This window comes from Nomascus leucogenys, chromosome 15, assembly GCF_006542625.1.
Source record: "Nomascus leucogenys isolate Asia chromosome 15, Asia_NLE_v1, whole genome shotgun sequence".
In the NCBI taxonomy this organism is placed as follows: domain Eukaryota; kingdom Metazoa; phylum Chordata; class Mammalia; order Primates; family Hylobatidae; genus Nomascus; species Nomascus leucogenys.
This window is the reverse complement of record NC_044395.1, coordinates 65257450-65273850: the sequence shown is the minus strand read 5'-3', so window position 1 is coordinate 65273850 and position 16401 is coordinate 65257450. Positions and strand designations below refer to the sequence as shown.

General features: G+C 42.6%; 1 protein-coding gene across 4 annotated transcripts in view; it reads right to left on the bottom strand.

Moving 5' to 3' along the window:
• The window catches only part of STIM1 (stromal interaction molecule 1), a 223257-nt gene that overhangs the window by 23179 nt on the left and 183677 nt on the right, over positions 1–16401 (bottom strand). For all 4 annotated transcript variants that reach the window (XM_030794504.1, XM_012504152.2, XM_030794503.1 and 1 more), the window contains exons 4-6: positions 14667–14778; positions 10902–11017; positions 130–307 (exon numbers count right to left, since the gene is read on the bottom strand). In XM_030794504.1, coding sequence (XP_030650364.1) covers positions 130–307; positions 10902–11017; positions 14667–14778 — 406 coding nt within the window. The remainder of the gene's footprint in view (positions 1–129; positions 308–10901; positions 11018–14666; positions 14779–16401) is intronic.

The window sequence follows — 16401 nt, the reverse complement described above, 5'->3', positions numbered from 1 at the left end:
GGACGGATGACGCAGCCTGAGCTGCCATGTTGACAAGGTCTCAGGGGCCAAGTGGCTCACACCCAGGTGGAAATAGGAGGTTCCCAAGAACTGGCAGGGCCTTACCTTTCCTGAAGGGGCAGGCCTTACCTTTCCTGAAGGTCATGCAGACTCTGCTCAGCTCGGTGTAACCCCTCCAAGTCCTTCATCATCTTCTTCATGTGCTCCTTGGAGTAACGGTTCTGGATATAGGCAAACCAGCAGCCGCCCACACCAATAACGATAGACACCACCAGCATGAAGTCCTTGAGGTGATTATGGCGAGTCACTGCCAGAGAGGGGAGGGCATGGTGAGTTAGGGTGCCCACTGCACACTTAGCCTTGCTGACTCCACTGCATCCCTCCTCTATGAAGCCTTCTATAACAGATACACTCTCCCACTGAGAAGGAATTAGTTTCTCTTCTTAGATACACACTTGCCATACACTATTATAGTAAGCTCTATGTCTATCTCTCTGCTAGCCAAGGCTTTGTTTTGAAATGAGAGGCCTTACAGCAATATAGGATGCTTATTAAATCACACTTTCTTAAGATACAGTGAAGAGGAGAGAACTAGTGCCTTCTCAATATACCCCAGCCATCTCTGGGCTGGATGAGTCCATATGCCCAGATGTAGTGGCTTCTGTCATATAGGGTAAGCAATTCTAAAGTTCCACAGTAGGTAAATGGAGATGACTGGTATAAAGATATAAAGCAATGTCACCAGAAGCCTCAGTTCTGGCTGTAGGACTGAAGTCACTGTAGGAACTAGGTCTCCTGGACTACCAGGCCATTCTTGGCACAGATCAGGGAAAGGTCCAGAAGTCTCAATCTATGGAGAACATTTCTAGGCTGCTGTGAAATCCAGAGACTTTAGAACAGGATAGCATCAATAAATTGATATGGATGAGACATTACACCTACCAGAAATTGAGGAGCAGAGCTATTTCCAGAGAACACCTGGTAGCAGTTCAGTGAACCATGAGGGCCCCAGCCACTAGCTGGGGTTCAAAGAATGCCCATTGTCCAGAGCAACATTTAAATGTTAAACAAGAAATGACACCAAAAGATAAAAAGCAAAAGCCACATCTAAAAACTTAGCCAATCAGGAGAGAGCCATTTCTGGAACTAACATTGTTCCTGGTATACCAGATCTGGACTCTGTGCCATAGCACAAAAGACTTGAAAGGGGCACTATAAGAAGGAGACGGCTACTCCTGCATCCTCTGTCTAGGTTGTGCTGTGGGCTCAGAGGAGCCTTGGATGTGGGAGTCAGAGAAAGAGGGGAAAAAGGGAGTTATGCCAGGGCTAATGACCTTCTGTGCACAGCAAGTTGCCCTTAGACAGCGGAGGAGGAGGTAGGACTGGCATGATCCTTGGACATAGTAAGGACATGGGGCTGGTGGAAATCCAAAAGGACCCAGGTAGAGCCACCAAGTTAAGGGAGGGTCAAGACAGCAGAAAAAGAAACCATATGATATTGATGCCCATAGTTTGACAAAAAGAGTTACCATCATAGCTCCTCATAGAAAGGCCGAGCAGCAGAACATGGGGATGAGATGGGATCAAAGACAGATTAACACATCCTATTTCCACCCAAGGGAGGGGGGTTACTAGGTCAGGGTGGTGGCCATGTCCTTCATATGTTTATTCCAGGCTCTCTGAAAGAAAATTGAGGGTCCTCTAGTGGCCATCCCCTAGCCTCCAGGCAGGCTACAAGTCTAGCCATACGTAAGCCCTCACTCTCCTGTCTTTCAGGTTCCAAGAGGAGCTATTTCTGCAGCACAGTGAGTTGCCTTTCTTCCTGGAACACACCTGCCTCCTCCAGAGCCACTACCAGAGCCTGGGGTATTCTTTGTCTCCCCTGTTTGTTAAGGACTTTTAATCTTGGTTTCCTAGGGTTTCTCAACTTCAATATCCCCTTTATATTCTTACCAAAAGTCAAAGGTATCCTCGTTCAAACCAGACTCCATGCAATGAGCACTTCCAATACTTCAAATACTTAAGGTGGGTATGCAGATTAAGCCTAGTTATTTCATTTGGTTTCTTATTCTACCTTATCCAGTGCGATTTGGAACCAGATCTATTATTTTGCCCAGCTTCATATTCTCATCCAAGTCATGAATAAGAATACTGAATAACCAAGGCCAAGGATAAGATCTAACAGTCACTCCCTCCCTCTAAGGTAATACTGTTCCACCTATCAGTACCACTGGATTCTTTCAACTAGTTTTGACTCCACTTAAGTATACAAATATCCATCCTATCCAACCCTCTGCCTTGTCAAATGTATAGATAAAGTCTGGAAATACTACCTGCCACATCCATGAACTACCAAGCTTGACAGAAAGAAGATGATTCTAACATGGTTGATTTACTCTTTAAGGTTCCTAGTGATCATCACTTGCCTATATATGCCAGTGCACAGCATAACATCAACCAGCATACAGAAGTCACTCAATAAATCTTGGAAGGATTGATTCTTTACTGATAAGCTTCAAGTATGATAATATCTCCCTTCCCTTAATCCATATAAGAAAGGAAGGTAAACAGAGAAAATATAAAACATATCAGGCATTTATATTCATCGTCTCTTATCCTCATGACTACTACATAAGATAGGTTATTGGTATTCCCATTCTGTAGACCAAGAAACTGAGGCTCTGTGAGGGACACTAACTTGCTAGAGCAGGTTTAAATCCAGATTTGCCCAACTACATTGTCTTTCTGCTACACCAAACTTTCTCACTATAACTTTCATATTCACGCAGCAAATATTGTTTCTGTTTTGTTACAGGCAAACATCTCTTACAATGGAGATGTCTATATGGCCCTGATCTAGCTCAAGCTAGACTCTTGGAACTCTTGACTCTAAAAGTACCAAGGCCTGAGTTTTCCCCCACACAATATCCTGGAAGCTGATAGTGGCATTGCCATCAGGGCAGTGAATACCCAAAGGCCAAATAACCAGGCCTTAAGATTAAACACAAGGGTCCATGTAGAGAAATTCTTGTGCTACCAAGGGAGGCATCCCACACTATGTGTTAGGAAGCCTGGTTCTATGCTTGCCTCTGCCCCAATTTGTTATATAATTCGCTTCCCTTATCTAGACCTCAGCTTCCTCAGCTGTAAAATGCATTAGAGTTACTACAGAGATAGAATGTGTGGTTACTAACGAGATCGAATGTGTAGGTGTAAATGACAGCACTTTGAGGTGTCTTGGAAATATTCAGATGGACATGCCAGGAGATAAGTAAGAATGTAGATGTGGAGCTTGAGAAAGAAGAAGGAGCTGAAGCAGTAGATGTAAGAATTGTCAGGTCCCTCCCACAGAGCCCTGGGCTGTACCCCACACCACTAAGTGAGTCTATGAATCACTGTGTAGAAAAACAGGAGAAAATAGGCAAATCAAGAGTCTAATCTATGCCTTACTAATAATCCGCTTCTTCCCATTATAATCCCTTTCCCATTCTTCAATTCCTACTGTCTTCTCCCTACCATTGCCCACAAAGCCTTCCATTCCATCTCCTGTGAGCTAAGATCAACCCATTCTTTGGACAGGTAAACATAGGTTATCTCTTTATTTCTCAGGGACTGTCTTGTGTGTTTTTCAACTTTTTTTTCTTTTTTAGAGATGGAGGTCTTGCTATGTTGTCCAGGCTAGTCTTGAGCTCCTAGCCTCAAGAGATCCTCTCACCTCAGCCTCCCAAAGTAGAATTACAGGAGAGAGTCACTGCGCCCAGCCTGTTTTTCAACTCCCATGTCAGTCACCATCTGGTAGTCTGTGAGTTCCTCAGGGCCAGGGCACAAGGGTTATTTATATCTCTGTAGCCCCATACTCTTCGCACAGGGTCTGACTAGAACAGGTATTTAGCAAAGGCAGAAAAGGAAGAAAAGGGGAGAATGCAGGGAGGTTTTAGATGGAAAGGGAGCTACAATACAAAGTGCATGTAGAGGGCAAATGCCAGCTCCTGGGGACAAAAAGAGCATGGCCAGCTGCATCACACAACCCTTACACAAACTCAGCTCTCAGAATCTACCTTGCACTCAGTAACCATAGCCAGGGCAGAGTTACCATGGAGGTTTCAGGAGAACAGATGTGACTGGCTAGGTGAACAGAGCTAACCCAGGGAAGCTGGCTGGGACTGGGGAACCAGAGGATGGCAGAATTCCCAGTCTGTTTGCTGCAATTAGATTTTAGCAAAATGAGGTCAACTATTAACACCATCAGTCCTGAGATAAGGGAAGTGGTTGTAAAAAAAATGAGATACTGAGATGTTAACAAAGTCAGGGGTAATAATAAGAATTTTCAGGATACCAGTTAGCACTGAGAAAGTGAGCATCCAATCATTATCACCTTCTGGAATCCCTTCTCCCAATCTATTCTCTCCACCCTGGCCACTGCACACAATACCCTGGCAGATACAGATATTCATCCCTCACTGCCAAAATATGTAGTAGGAATTTCTTTTGTCATTTACACAGACTTCTGTGCTGGGATGTCTGTTTAACATGTAAGAGCTACTCATGGGCCCCCTTCCCTTCTAGTTATAGCCTAACAAATGCTTTAAATGCCTCAGCTATTCAGGCACTCCATAGATAGCATTTCTCCCCAAAACCAAGCTGGGCCAGATTCTTCTCCAAAATCCCCTCACTTCTGTAGTCTGGAGAGGCCCAGCCTCCTTCCATATAACTTCTAGCACACATCTCCTGGCACTTAATTCTGGTTAGATCTTAAGCTGGGTGTTGATGACAGATAAACGAAATTCTTTCAAGGAGCTCCCAGTTTAACGGATAAAAGGCAGAGAAACATATTGTTATCAAAAAAAAAAAAAGTACAAAGGGCTGTGGGTTCCTACAGGAGAATCAGAGGAAAGAGTTGAGCATGCCTCTAAAAGGATGGAAAAACATCCTGGAGAAAGCTTGAAGGGCAAATTGGAGCATAACAGAAAAGAGAGAGGGGGTAAGGATGCAGGTACAGAGATCAGAGTGAGCTTTGCCAGAAAAGCAACCACTCCTGCTCACTGGGGACTTTCCCCTATTTTCTGAGCCAATGAAGAAGGAAGATAAGGCATAGTCTTTCCTTTTCCTATCTCCAACTGCCCCTGATCCACAACAATTATTCTGTAGGCCTCCCTGCACTTTTCTCAATATTCCTGCTGAAAGCACAAAGGGCACGCTAGCCCCTAGCCCAGGACTAAGCACACTGTAGGCACAAATTAAAAATTAAAAATAGTAGCTACCATTTATTTAGAGGAAATTGGGGCACAGAGAACCTTAGAAATGTGTCCAAGGTCACAAAGCTACTGAGTGATAGAGCTGGTCAGCTTGATTTCAAAGCTGGAACTCTTTATTATATCTTGTTTCCTCTAATGGAAGTAGAAGATGGATAACATCACCTAACATCTCCAAACACACCTAACATCTGCAAACTGGTACTGTTTGGCGAGCCCTAGATGGGCCTGTAAACCCAGAGCTAACTCTGCAGAGTGAAAAAGATCGTAAAGGGCAGTGTGCTGCTCTGTGGTCACATGGGGAGGACTGAGCATGCCATCTACTGTCAGAAAGTGGACCTTGAGGTGGCCCTCTGCTGAGCCAGTCTGACCTCTCTTCCCTCTTCCCTCTTCCCAAGTTCTGAGGCTGCTGTGGACAGATGGCACCTGTTCCCTCAGCAGGCCCTCTTGGCTACTGCATGACAAACCTTTTATTTGAGATATGTCAAGCCTCAGACCAATAACAGAATTTTTATTATGGCTCAGTGAGGTGGCCATAGCTCACAGCTGTAACAAATCTAGGTTCTCTGGGGTGTTTGTGTGCTAAATGACTGATGATGAGGTCTAAGTGTCTGCTCACTCAGCCTTAAGAACTCATCCTAAGTTCAGAATACAGGTCAGAGCCAGTACAGGCTTCTAGGTCCTAAATGGGTATTAAAGAATAGAACTAAAATAGGGATTTTTAGTCCATGCTCAGAGGGGAAATAAAGTCTAGAGGGGCACAGATCAAGGGACTTTTTGTAAACACCCAGCAGGCATGTCCCCACCCCTTTCAGAAGTCTCCTGGCAAAGAGCTCCTTAGTATTTTCCTCAGATTCCAGCTGGAATTTTCAAATGTTTCCTTTGACAAGCATCAGTAGAAAAATATAAAAACAATATTTGCCATCAGGATAGCTGCTGATTTCTAAAATCTTAAGCTTCCAGGAGTATACCCAGCTCTATCAGAATCCTTGAATGAGAGAACCAGTAAGAACCTTTAATGGCCAAACTCATTTTACAGATAAGGAAACCCAAATCTAGGCAGAACTGAATTGCCAAAGGTCACTTAATAAGGCAAGGACCAAGCACAGAAGTCCTAAAAATACAGGATGCAGACACCAGGAAGGAACAGATCTCCTGTCTTTTATACAGAACCCTTATTAAACAAGAAGTTCCTCCCAAAAATCATAAAATGTCGCAACTGAAAGGAACTGTAGGGAGGAATCTCATGATACAAATCATAAAACACACCTGAGAAAAGTGACCTACCCAAGGTCACACAGTGAGTGGCAATTTTGAAAAGGGACCAAACTTCAAACAAGTTGTCTGAATAAAAATCCAGGAGCTACAAAAAAAGCTGTACAGGCATACCTCAGATACACTGCAAGTTCAGTTTGAGGCCACTGCAATAAAGCTAATATAGCAATAAAGTGAGTCACACAAGTTTTTTAGTTTCCCAGTGATAAAAGTTATGTTTACACTATACTGTAGTCTATTAAGTGTATAACAGCATTATGTCTAAAAATACCGTGTGCGTGCCTTAATTTAAAAATAACTTATTGCTTAAAAATTCCGACACAGAGACTCAAAAGTGAGCACATGCTTTTGGAAATATGGTACCAACAGCTTGATCAACACAGGATTGCCACAAACCTTCAACTTGTAAAAAATGCAATTATCTGCAAAGTGCAATAAGGCAAAGCACAATAAAACAAGGTATGCATGTATATATTTATTATTATTATTATTAAGATATAATTAACAAACCCTAAAATTCTAAGTCTCTCTCTTAAAATGTGCAATTCAATGGTTGTATATATTCACAAGGTGGTGAAACCACTGGCAAAATTAATGTTAGAATATTATCATTACCCCAAAAAGAAATGCCATATCTATTAGCAGTCACTTCCTATTTCCCACTGCCCCCACCCCCAGCCCCAGAAACCACTAATCTATTTTCTGTCTCTATGGATTTGTGTGTTCCGGGCATTTTATATAAGTGAAATCACAAAATTATATAATATATGGCCTGTTGTGACTGGCTTCTTTTACTTGGCATGTTTTCAAGGTTCATCTACATTGTAGCATATATCAGTACTTCATTCCTTTTAGTGGCTGATTAATATTCTATTGTATGTATATACCATTTATTTTTCCATTCATCAACTAACAGACACTTGAGTTGTTTCCACTTTTGGGCTATTATTCTAATTTTGACACATTCTCACCAACACTTGTTACTGTCTTTTTTATTAAATCCTAGTGGGTAAAAAGTGTTACCTCATTGTGGTTTTGATTTGCATTGCCCTGATAATGATGTTGAGCATTGTTTCAGGTGTATATTGGCCATTGAACTGTGGACTATATAAATATATGTTCAAATCCTTTGTCCATTTTTTGTTTGTTTGTTTGTTTTGAGAGAGGGTCTCACTCTGTCACCCAGGCTGGAGTGCAGTGGCACGATCTTGGCTCACTGCAACCTCTGCCTCCCAGGTTTTAGCAATTCTTATGCCTCAACCTCCTGAGTAGCTAGGATTATAGGCATGTGCCACCACACCCAGCTAATTTTTGTATTTTTTTAGTAGAGACAGGGTTTTGCCATGTTGGCCAGGCTGTTCTCGAACTCCTGTCCTCAGGTGATCTGCCCACCTCAGCCTCCCAAAGTGCTGGGATTACTGGCATGAGCCACCGTACCTAGCAAGAATTTTTTATGTATTCTGGATAGTACAGCCTTGTCAGAAAAATGTTTGCCAATACCTTCTCCATTTTGTGGGTTGTCTTTTCACTTTCTTGGTACGTTCCTTGAAGTATAAAACTTTTATTTTGGTGAAGTCCAATTTATCTATTCTTTCTTGTATATGCTTTTTAAAAAATAATTTGAGGTAAAATTCACATAATATAAAAGTAACCATTTTAAAGTAAGCAATTTAGTGGCATATAGTACATTCATGATGTTATGCAACCACCACCTCTATCTAGTTCCAAAACATTTCTATCACTCTACAATAAAATTTTTTACCCAGTAAGTAGTTTCTCCCCATTCCCTCCTCCCACCAACCCCTGCCAACCATTAGTCTACATTCTGTCTCTGTGGATTTATCTATTCTAATCATTTCACATTAACAGAATCATATAATATGTGATCTTTTGTGTCTGGCTTCTTTCATTTAGCATAATGTTTTCCAGGTTCATCCACATTGTAGCATGTATCAGAACTTCATTCCATTTATAGGTGAATAATATTCGACTGCACCACAATGTATTTATCTATTCATCTATTAATAGACATTTGGGTTGTTTTATTTTTTTGGCTCTTGTGGCATGTGCTGCTATGAACATGCATGTACATGTACTTGTTTGAGTACTTGTCTTCAATTCTTTGCATATATACCTAAGTGTGGAATTTCTAGGTTCTAGGGTAACTCTGTGTCTAATTTTTGAGAAACCACCAGACTATTTTACACAGTAGCTGAACCGTTGTACCTTCTCACCAGCAATGTACAGGGTTCCAATTTCTCTATACCCTCGCCAACACAAGTTTTCCATTTTTAAAAACTATTATTATTATAACCATCCCAATCAGTGTGAAGTATATTCTTAGCTTCAGTATCTGTGTTCTGCCTATCTCAGGAAGATAGTTTTCCTGCTAATCTCTGGCCTTCCTTAAGTTAGATCACATGCAGCACATGGGCTACATGCAATAAGCCTAAGAGAAAAATACCCCTGTCCTGGTATCAGTCCAACCTGCTCCACCAGGGCCCCTCTTGTTGGTTCTGATATCCTGGACCCAGTACCATGTCCCCAGCATTCTGGTTCCCATGCTAGCTAATTTTTTCAGATAAAATCCTTGACTGCTTTAACCTGCAGTTTCTACTGTACCCTTTCAGACATGATAAATCTGATTTTGATACAGATACAGCTTGATAATATATATTACAAGGCTGAGGAAGACTTTCAGGCTGCTGAAAGCTTCCCCTTGCATGGTGGTGACGGAGGAGAACCTTTGCAAAAGTAGCCTAGCTTTTATGGTTGGGTATAAGTGTTCTTGTGGGTGTACACAAAGAGATGTGTAAGCTGTTAACATAGGGAGAGTTTAATAAGGCCACTTCTCATCTTTCAAGACTCAGCTCAAGAATTACTTTCTCCATAAAGTTTCCCTGGACTCCAGTAGGAAACTCCTCCCTAGTTTGTGCCACTAGTTGAACTCTGGAAAGACTTACATAATAGCTATAACACTTACTATATTTGTTGACACTTTACTATATTTGTTGACATAGCTATCTCCATTTAGACAGAAGTACCTGAGAGCAGGGACCCTGCCGTTTATGCTGGTACATAGAATGTGCTCAATAAAGGTTAGTGAATGACTGAAAGGCCATTGCTCAATACAGAGACTACGCCTTACATAAAGAGTAGAATCATTCACTGTGTCATTATTCAAAACCTACCAATGAAGGTGAGCAAAATGTGTCCTAGAACCCTCCACTCCACAAAAAAAAGGTGGCAAAGGAAGTGGAAACATTAGTCTTTTCCCAGGTTGCTCTGTTTCATACTTTCAAAAAGTATGGATCCACTTGTATTGAGACATCAACTTGCACATTTGCCAAGCCATATTCACAGACAGGGAAATGTTATATTGCCTCTGACCTTGCCTGCCAGCTGCTTCTCTGGACTGGTTCCTGGTTCAATAGCATTCTCCTGCTGGCACCCTAAATCGAGGCCAGCCATTCCCAAAGGGCAGGAAGTGGGCCCTAAGAGCCTGTTTGGTTGAAAATAGTTTTCTAAGAAATCTCACTACTTTTTGCTCCCCCTTGGTTCACTTAGAATTAGAAAAAGGATGGCAGGCTGGCCGTTCCCACCACGTAGATCTGTAGAGACTGAACAACCTAATTCTCTCAACTAGACCCTGGCTGAAGAGACCACCCTTTCTTAGGCCTGAGTGTGTCTACTGCTTCAGTGAAAACCCACTTAGTCCTCCTTGGTCATTCAATGATACAAAGATGTTCATTAATCAGTTCATGCACTCTACATGTCTACAATAACCCACCATTTATATATATAAACCTGCTGATATGCTATTGAAATGAAATATGGAAGCAGGTAACAGCTAAAAAGCTTTCAGCCCATAGGGGGTTACTTCTATCCCTGAGCATACTTTTCATATTTTAGCTTTTGTACTCTTGCTCGGGTTGTTTACTCTGCTTAGAATGTCCTATTTTGCCACCTCCATAGAATAAAGCTCTATCCACCCTTAAAGGCAGAGGTAACATGTCACCTTGTCTATAGGATACCTTCACTAGCCCTCCTCTGGGCCTCAGAAGCACTGTGTACCTCTATAGAACACTCATGTTATCCCTTCAGGGCAGAACATGATTCATTCCAGGTCTTCCTACAGGGTCCAGCACAGCAATGGCACAATGCAGATATTTCCTTAAAGTATTTAATGAATGCATGTTGCTACGTGTCTGGACTAAAATGTAAGACTCTTTCATACCTTAATACCAGTGGAAATAGTATAGGTGCTATCTTGCAGGTGTGCCTAGGAGACCCAGAGCCTTAGCCTTAGCCTATCCACTACAACAGCTTTGGTTTCCATGGCACAGCAGTAGCCCTTCTCAACACAAGACTCACAGAGAGGAGGCCCAAAGAGCACTGTATCCAGGGCCTTCAGCTGCAGCTTCTGCCGATGACTCCGGTCTGTCATCTTCAGCACAGTCCCTGTCATGGTGGTGTTGGTGACAGCTAGCCTGTTGAGGCAAACAGTAGCAGATCAGTTCGCTGCCAGTAAAGCCAGGAAGGACCCTGGTAGGATTACCCACCTCCTCCAGGAACACTTCTAGATCTTGGTGATTGCTCCCCTCTGCACTCTAGAACACAGAGTCTGTACCAGTTGGGTCTCAACAGGGTGTATCGAGGGACACATAACATTTACCAAGAATTTGTTCAGCCCTCTCCCCATATCCACCAACTTCTAAGCACCCTATCCTCTAAGGATTACGTGTCTGTGACCATTCCCACAGCCAACTAAATTTTCTGTTGTACTTCTCCTTCCAGGGTTTATCCTCTACATATTGTCCCCACCTCCTACCATTTATAAATGCATTTCCTGTGCAGCCCAGGTCAAACTGTCATGTCATATGACCCAGTGATTCTGGGACTTATGAATTATCCTAATCTAAACTCACTGTCATTATATATAAACCTGCTGATGTGCTATTGAAATGAAATATAGAAAAGGAAAAAAAAATTTTAATTAACCACTGATGACAAAAATGGAATTAGTCCTGTTAGCTTGTATTTGAGTAACTGCAATACAAGTTACCTCCAATAAAATTACTGTAATTTTTTATGACCTCCACCCATACTGTCAGTGATAACTTTAATAATAGAAAGCCTGTAAACAAGAAAATGACCTAGGAAAAATGGAACTTTGTTTCTCTTCTGCTGGAACACAGTGGATATAAGAGGAGGGGGGTAAAAGATATGAAAGGTTGAAAACCACTGGTCTAGGTCCCACAAGTAAGCACTTAATTCTATACTACTCTATAAGGTTGGTGCTCTTTTCTGATGCATAGCTTTATTTCCCCAGCTAGAAAAGAAGCTTCTGACATCACAGTGTGATTTATACTCCTGTCTGAGCATGCAGGAACAGCTACTTCCTTCTCTAGCCTTGGAAAGCAATCAAGCCCACCAATAAGAGACGCAGTGAGGCACTGTGATGGGGAGTGGGAGTGGTCAGGAGACCTGGCTTCTCATTTCAGCTCTACTAGTGACTCACTTGTCTGATCATAAGTTGCTTTGTTCCTCCCCCAGGACCTCAGTTTCCTACTGTGTAAACTTACGTAAAATCAGATGCTTCCTACAAGCCTGGGAGTTCTTGGGGTTCCTCTTTAAAACACTTGTGCTGCAGTTCGTCTGACTAATGAGAATAAACTTTGTCATCTTTTCTACAGTCTATTTCTCAAAGAAACCTATGAACTGGAATGCTACCTACTTGTAAGCAATGAAAGAAATGAGAAAGGAGCTAACATTGACTAAGCAACTACTGAACTACTGTGTGTCTGGTACTGAACTGATACTTTACATACAATACCTCATTCAGTCCTCACAACAACCTTAAGAACTCAGTTCCATTATTAGTGTCACTTTTTTTTTTTTTTTTTGAGCTGGAGTCTCGCTCTGTCGCCCAGGCTGGAGTGCAGTGGCGCGATCTCAGCTCACTGCAAGCCCCACCTCCCGGGTTCACGCCATTCTCCTGCCTCAGCCTCCTGAGCAGCTGGGACTACAGGCACCTGCCACCACGCCCGGCTAATTTTTTGTATTTTTAGTAGAGACAGGGTTTCACCATGTTAGCCAGGATGGTCTCGATCTCCTGACCTCGTGATCCACCCAACTCGGCCTCCCAAAGTGCTGGGATTACAGGCGTGAGCCACTGCACCCGGCCTAGTGCCACTTTCCAGATAAGAAAACGGAGACTTAGAGTTGAGTAACTTGCCCAAAGTCACACACAAGTAAGTGGCAAAGCCAGAGAATGAACTCAAATCTGATAGATTATTCTCATTATACCATGTGAGCTAGTGATGGGCCTAGAACCACCCTCACTTCACCCCAAGCACTGAAGGCTCCATGCTTCCTGCTGTCACTAAGGTGCCACAGCTTGGCATCCCCTACACCTGTGCCCAGCCTGGCTGGACCTGGTCTTGGCTGTAATTCTAGCCACAAAAAAACTAAGTGAACCGATGACCTGAGAACTGACTTCTTATCCTATGCTTTACAGTTTTAATCCACGCCAAAGATATCCCCCATGAGGAAAATGGTCCAGGGATCCACAAGGCAATATTGCTATTTCTATGGGTAGCAAGAAAGAAACCTAAATCCTGGATCTTAGTGGTCAATCATCTACTTTTCCATTAAACATGGAGTTCCTCAAAAGTCAGAGGTCAGGTCTAATGCATCTCTTTGTCCTCTGGGCCCACCAGAGAGCATGGCACATGGTAGGTGCTTAGTGAAGTTTTGTAAAATAGAACTGAACTGAATATTGAAAGGAAGCCTATCTTTAACCACATGGCACAAGAGGAAGATGCAGTGAAAAAAAGCAGGGCATTTAGAACAAGACAGACCTGGGTTCAAATCCCAGCCTCTGCCACTTACCAGCTTGGATAAATTATAAAATATTTGAGATTCAGTTTGCTCACCCAAAGGTTGGGATACTCTTCCTCCCAGAGTTGTGAGAATCAACTGAAATAATATGTAGGAAAGCACTCTATAAAGGGAGGTACAAACATTAAGATTATTACTCTCTCCAGAGTAGGGAGAAGCTGTGAAGAGGCTGCAGGCAGCAGAGGAGGGAACAGCCAGCTCAGCTAGGCCTGGACAGCAGTGCTCAGTAGCTCTGTGGCTGGAGACTGCAAAGTGTGGGCATTCCAACAGCTTCACCTTCCCCTTTCCCCTTTGCTGAAGCTCAAAACCAGATGCACCTACATAATAAGATGACAGATTATACATAATCAGCACTTACCAGATAGTAAGCCCTTTGAGGGCAAGGACAGCTTGTTGTCATCTTTATCCCCAGCACCCAGCACAAGTGCTTCGCACAGAGCAGGTACCCAGTAAATATTTGTTGGATGAATAAGTAAATGGATAATGACTGAATGACATATGGCACTAGTTTGACACAACAAGAAGTCCAAGCAGTACTCCATCCCCTTCCCACTCCCAGCCCAAGCCCTAGCATATTGAGCATGTAAAGCAGGCAAACAGTTATGAAACAACAGCTGTTGGAGTCATCCCAGAGATGAGGCTGGGGCCAATGGCAATCAGCCTCTCCTCTGTACCATTTTTATTATAAATAAGCTGTATATGGATAACCCAGGGGAGGCTAAAAGAGCCCTGAGGCTCCCGGGTGATAAAAGAGGCAGCTGCTCAGGGCACAGGAAAAAAAGAAAAAAGAAAGAAACACCAACAGGGTTTGATGCATACCAAGATTCAAATCTCAGTTTTGCCTCTAACTAGTCATGTTTGTGACCTTGGAGAAGTTACTTAACCAGTTTCATCATCTATATACAATAATACCCACCCTACAGGACTGACGTAAGAATTAAATGAGATACTGTATACAGTGTTGAGTAGAATGCCTGGCATGTACTAAGCACTCAGTAAATGGCAGCTATTAGTACCATTCCCAGGATTGACAGGAATATTAAAGAAGAGAATGGATACAAAGTGCCCATCATACTTTATAGCAAGTGCACAACAGATGTGAGAAGACGCAAGATCTATAGACGCTGCCCTGAAAAAGGCAGAACCTCACTTAACTGGCCAGAACAATCTGAAGGCAGGCCCACTCCAGCCCATTCCCTGTACCCTCAACAGAGAAAAACCCAGTCCCCTCCTGACCTTGGCATGGCATGGCCACTGAGCTGCAGCTTCCGGAAGGTCTCCTCATACTGAGGCAGCTCCACATATGTGATCAGCCACTGTACCACCTCATCCACGGTCCAATTGTATACTGTGAAAAGAGACAAGCAAAGCCATGACTCTAGAATGCCAAGCACTGCTTGCATTTATTGTCATACTGACCTTAATATTTACCACATTTGTGTGTTTAATATCTCTCTGTCCCATAAAATACTAAGTATGAAAGGAGTATACACTGTGAGTCTATTTATATGAAATCTTAGAAAAGACAAATCTATAGTGATAGAAAGCAGATCAATGGTTAGCTGGAGCCAGGAAGGGAGCTGGGGACTGACTGGGAAAAATCACAAATGCAACGTTATAAGGTGATGGATATATTCTATATCTTGAATGTGGTGGTGGTTACACAAATGATAACATCTGTCAAAATGCGTCAAACTGTACATTTAAAATAGGTGTATCTTCTTTTATGTAAATTATAACTCAATAAATTTGATTTTGGAATATTTTTAAACTGTTGTGACCAGGGTTGAGAATCAATTATCCATCCATCCATCTGTCCAGCTATTCAACTGAGCATTCATAAGGGGACTACTTAGTGCCAAGCCTGGAGGAAGTTAGTTCCCAATCCAGTGGAAGAGATCAAAAGCTAAACAGCATGAGTGAAGCACAGATTCTGATAAAGAAAAATACATAGAGCACAGAGAAGAAAGGAAATAACTGCCTAGGGCTTCAGGGACAGCCTCAGAGAAGATGATGTATTGCAACATAAAGGATTAGTAGAAGCTTATCTGAAACATTTCATGGGTGTGGGGGAGAGGAAGGCACTCAATACAGAATGAAGACAGGTGCAAAAGAAAAGATGTGAAATTTGATGTGTGTGAAACAGCAGTCCCCAACCTTTTTGGCATGAGGGACTGGTTTCATGGAAGATGATTTTTCCACGGACCTGGGCAGGGAGATGGTTTCAGGATGAAACTGTTCCACCTAGCTCATCAGGCATCAGTTAGATTCTCATAAGAAGCACGTAACCTAGATCCCTCACATGTGCAGTTCACAATAGGGTTCATGCTTCTATGAGTATCTAATGCCACTGCTGATCTGACAAAAGGTGGAGTTCAGGCAGTAATACTCCCTCACCTACCACTCATCTCCTGCTGGGCAGCCCAGTCCCTAAAGGGCCACGGACTGATACAGGTCCATGGTCCAGGGGTTGGGGACCCCTGGTCTAGAATATAGAATATATGGCAGGTAGTGGCAGAAGAAAGTTGAAGCCATGTCACAGAGTCTTAACTACCATGCTAAGATAGCTACTAGTATTGTCCTGGGATAAGCCTAACTCAGGTTGCTCTGGCCAGTTAGGTGAGGCCCAACCCTTTTCAGGACAGAATCTATAGACCTCTCCTCCTCTCACATCTACTGTGTGCTTAGTATAGAGCACACTGGGCACTTTATAGCCATTCTCTTATTTGATGTTATTCAGAGCTGCACTGTCCAAGCAGTAATAGCCAGTAGCCACAGTGGCTATTTAAATTTAAATTTATTAAAATTAAATAAATTAAGAATTCAGTTCCTCAGTGGCACTAGCCACACTTCAAGGGCCCAATAGCTAGATGTGGCTAGTGGCTACTATATTGGACAGCATAAACTATAGAACATTTCCATCATTGTAGAAAGTTCTATTAGACAGCACTGGTCAAGATAATTTAACATA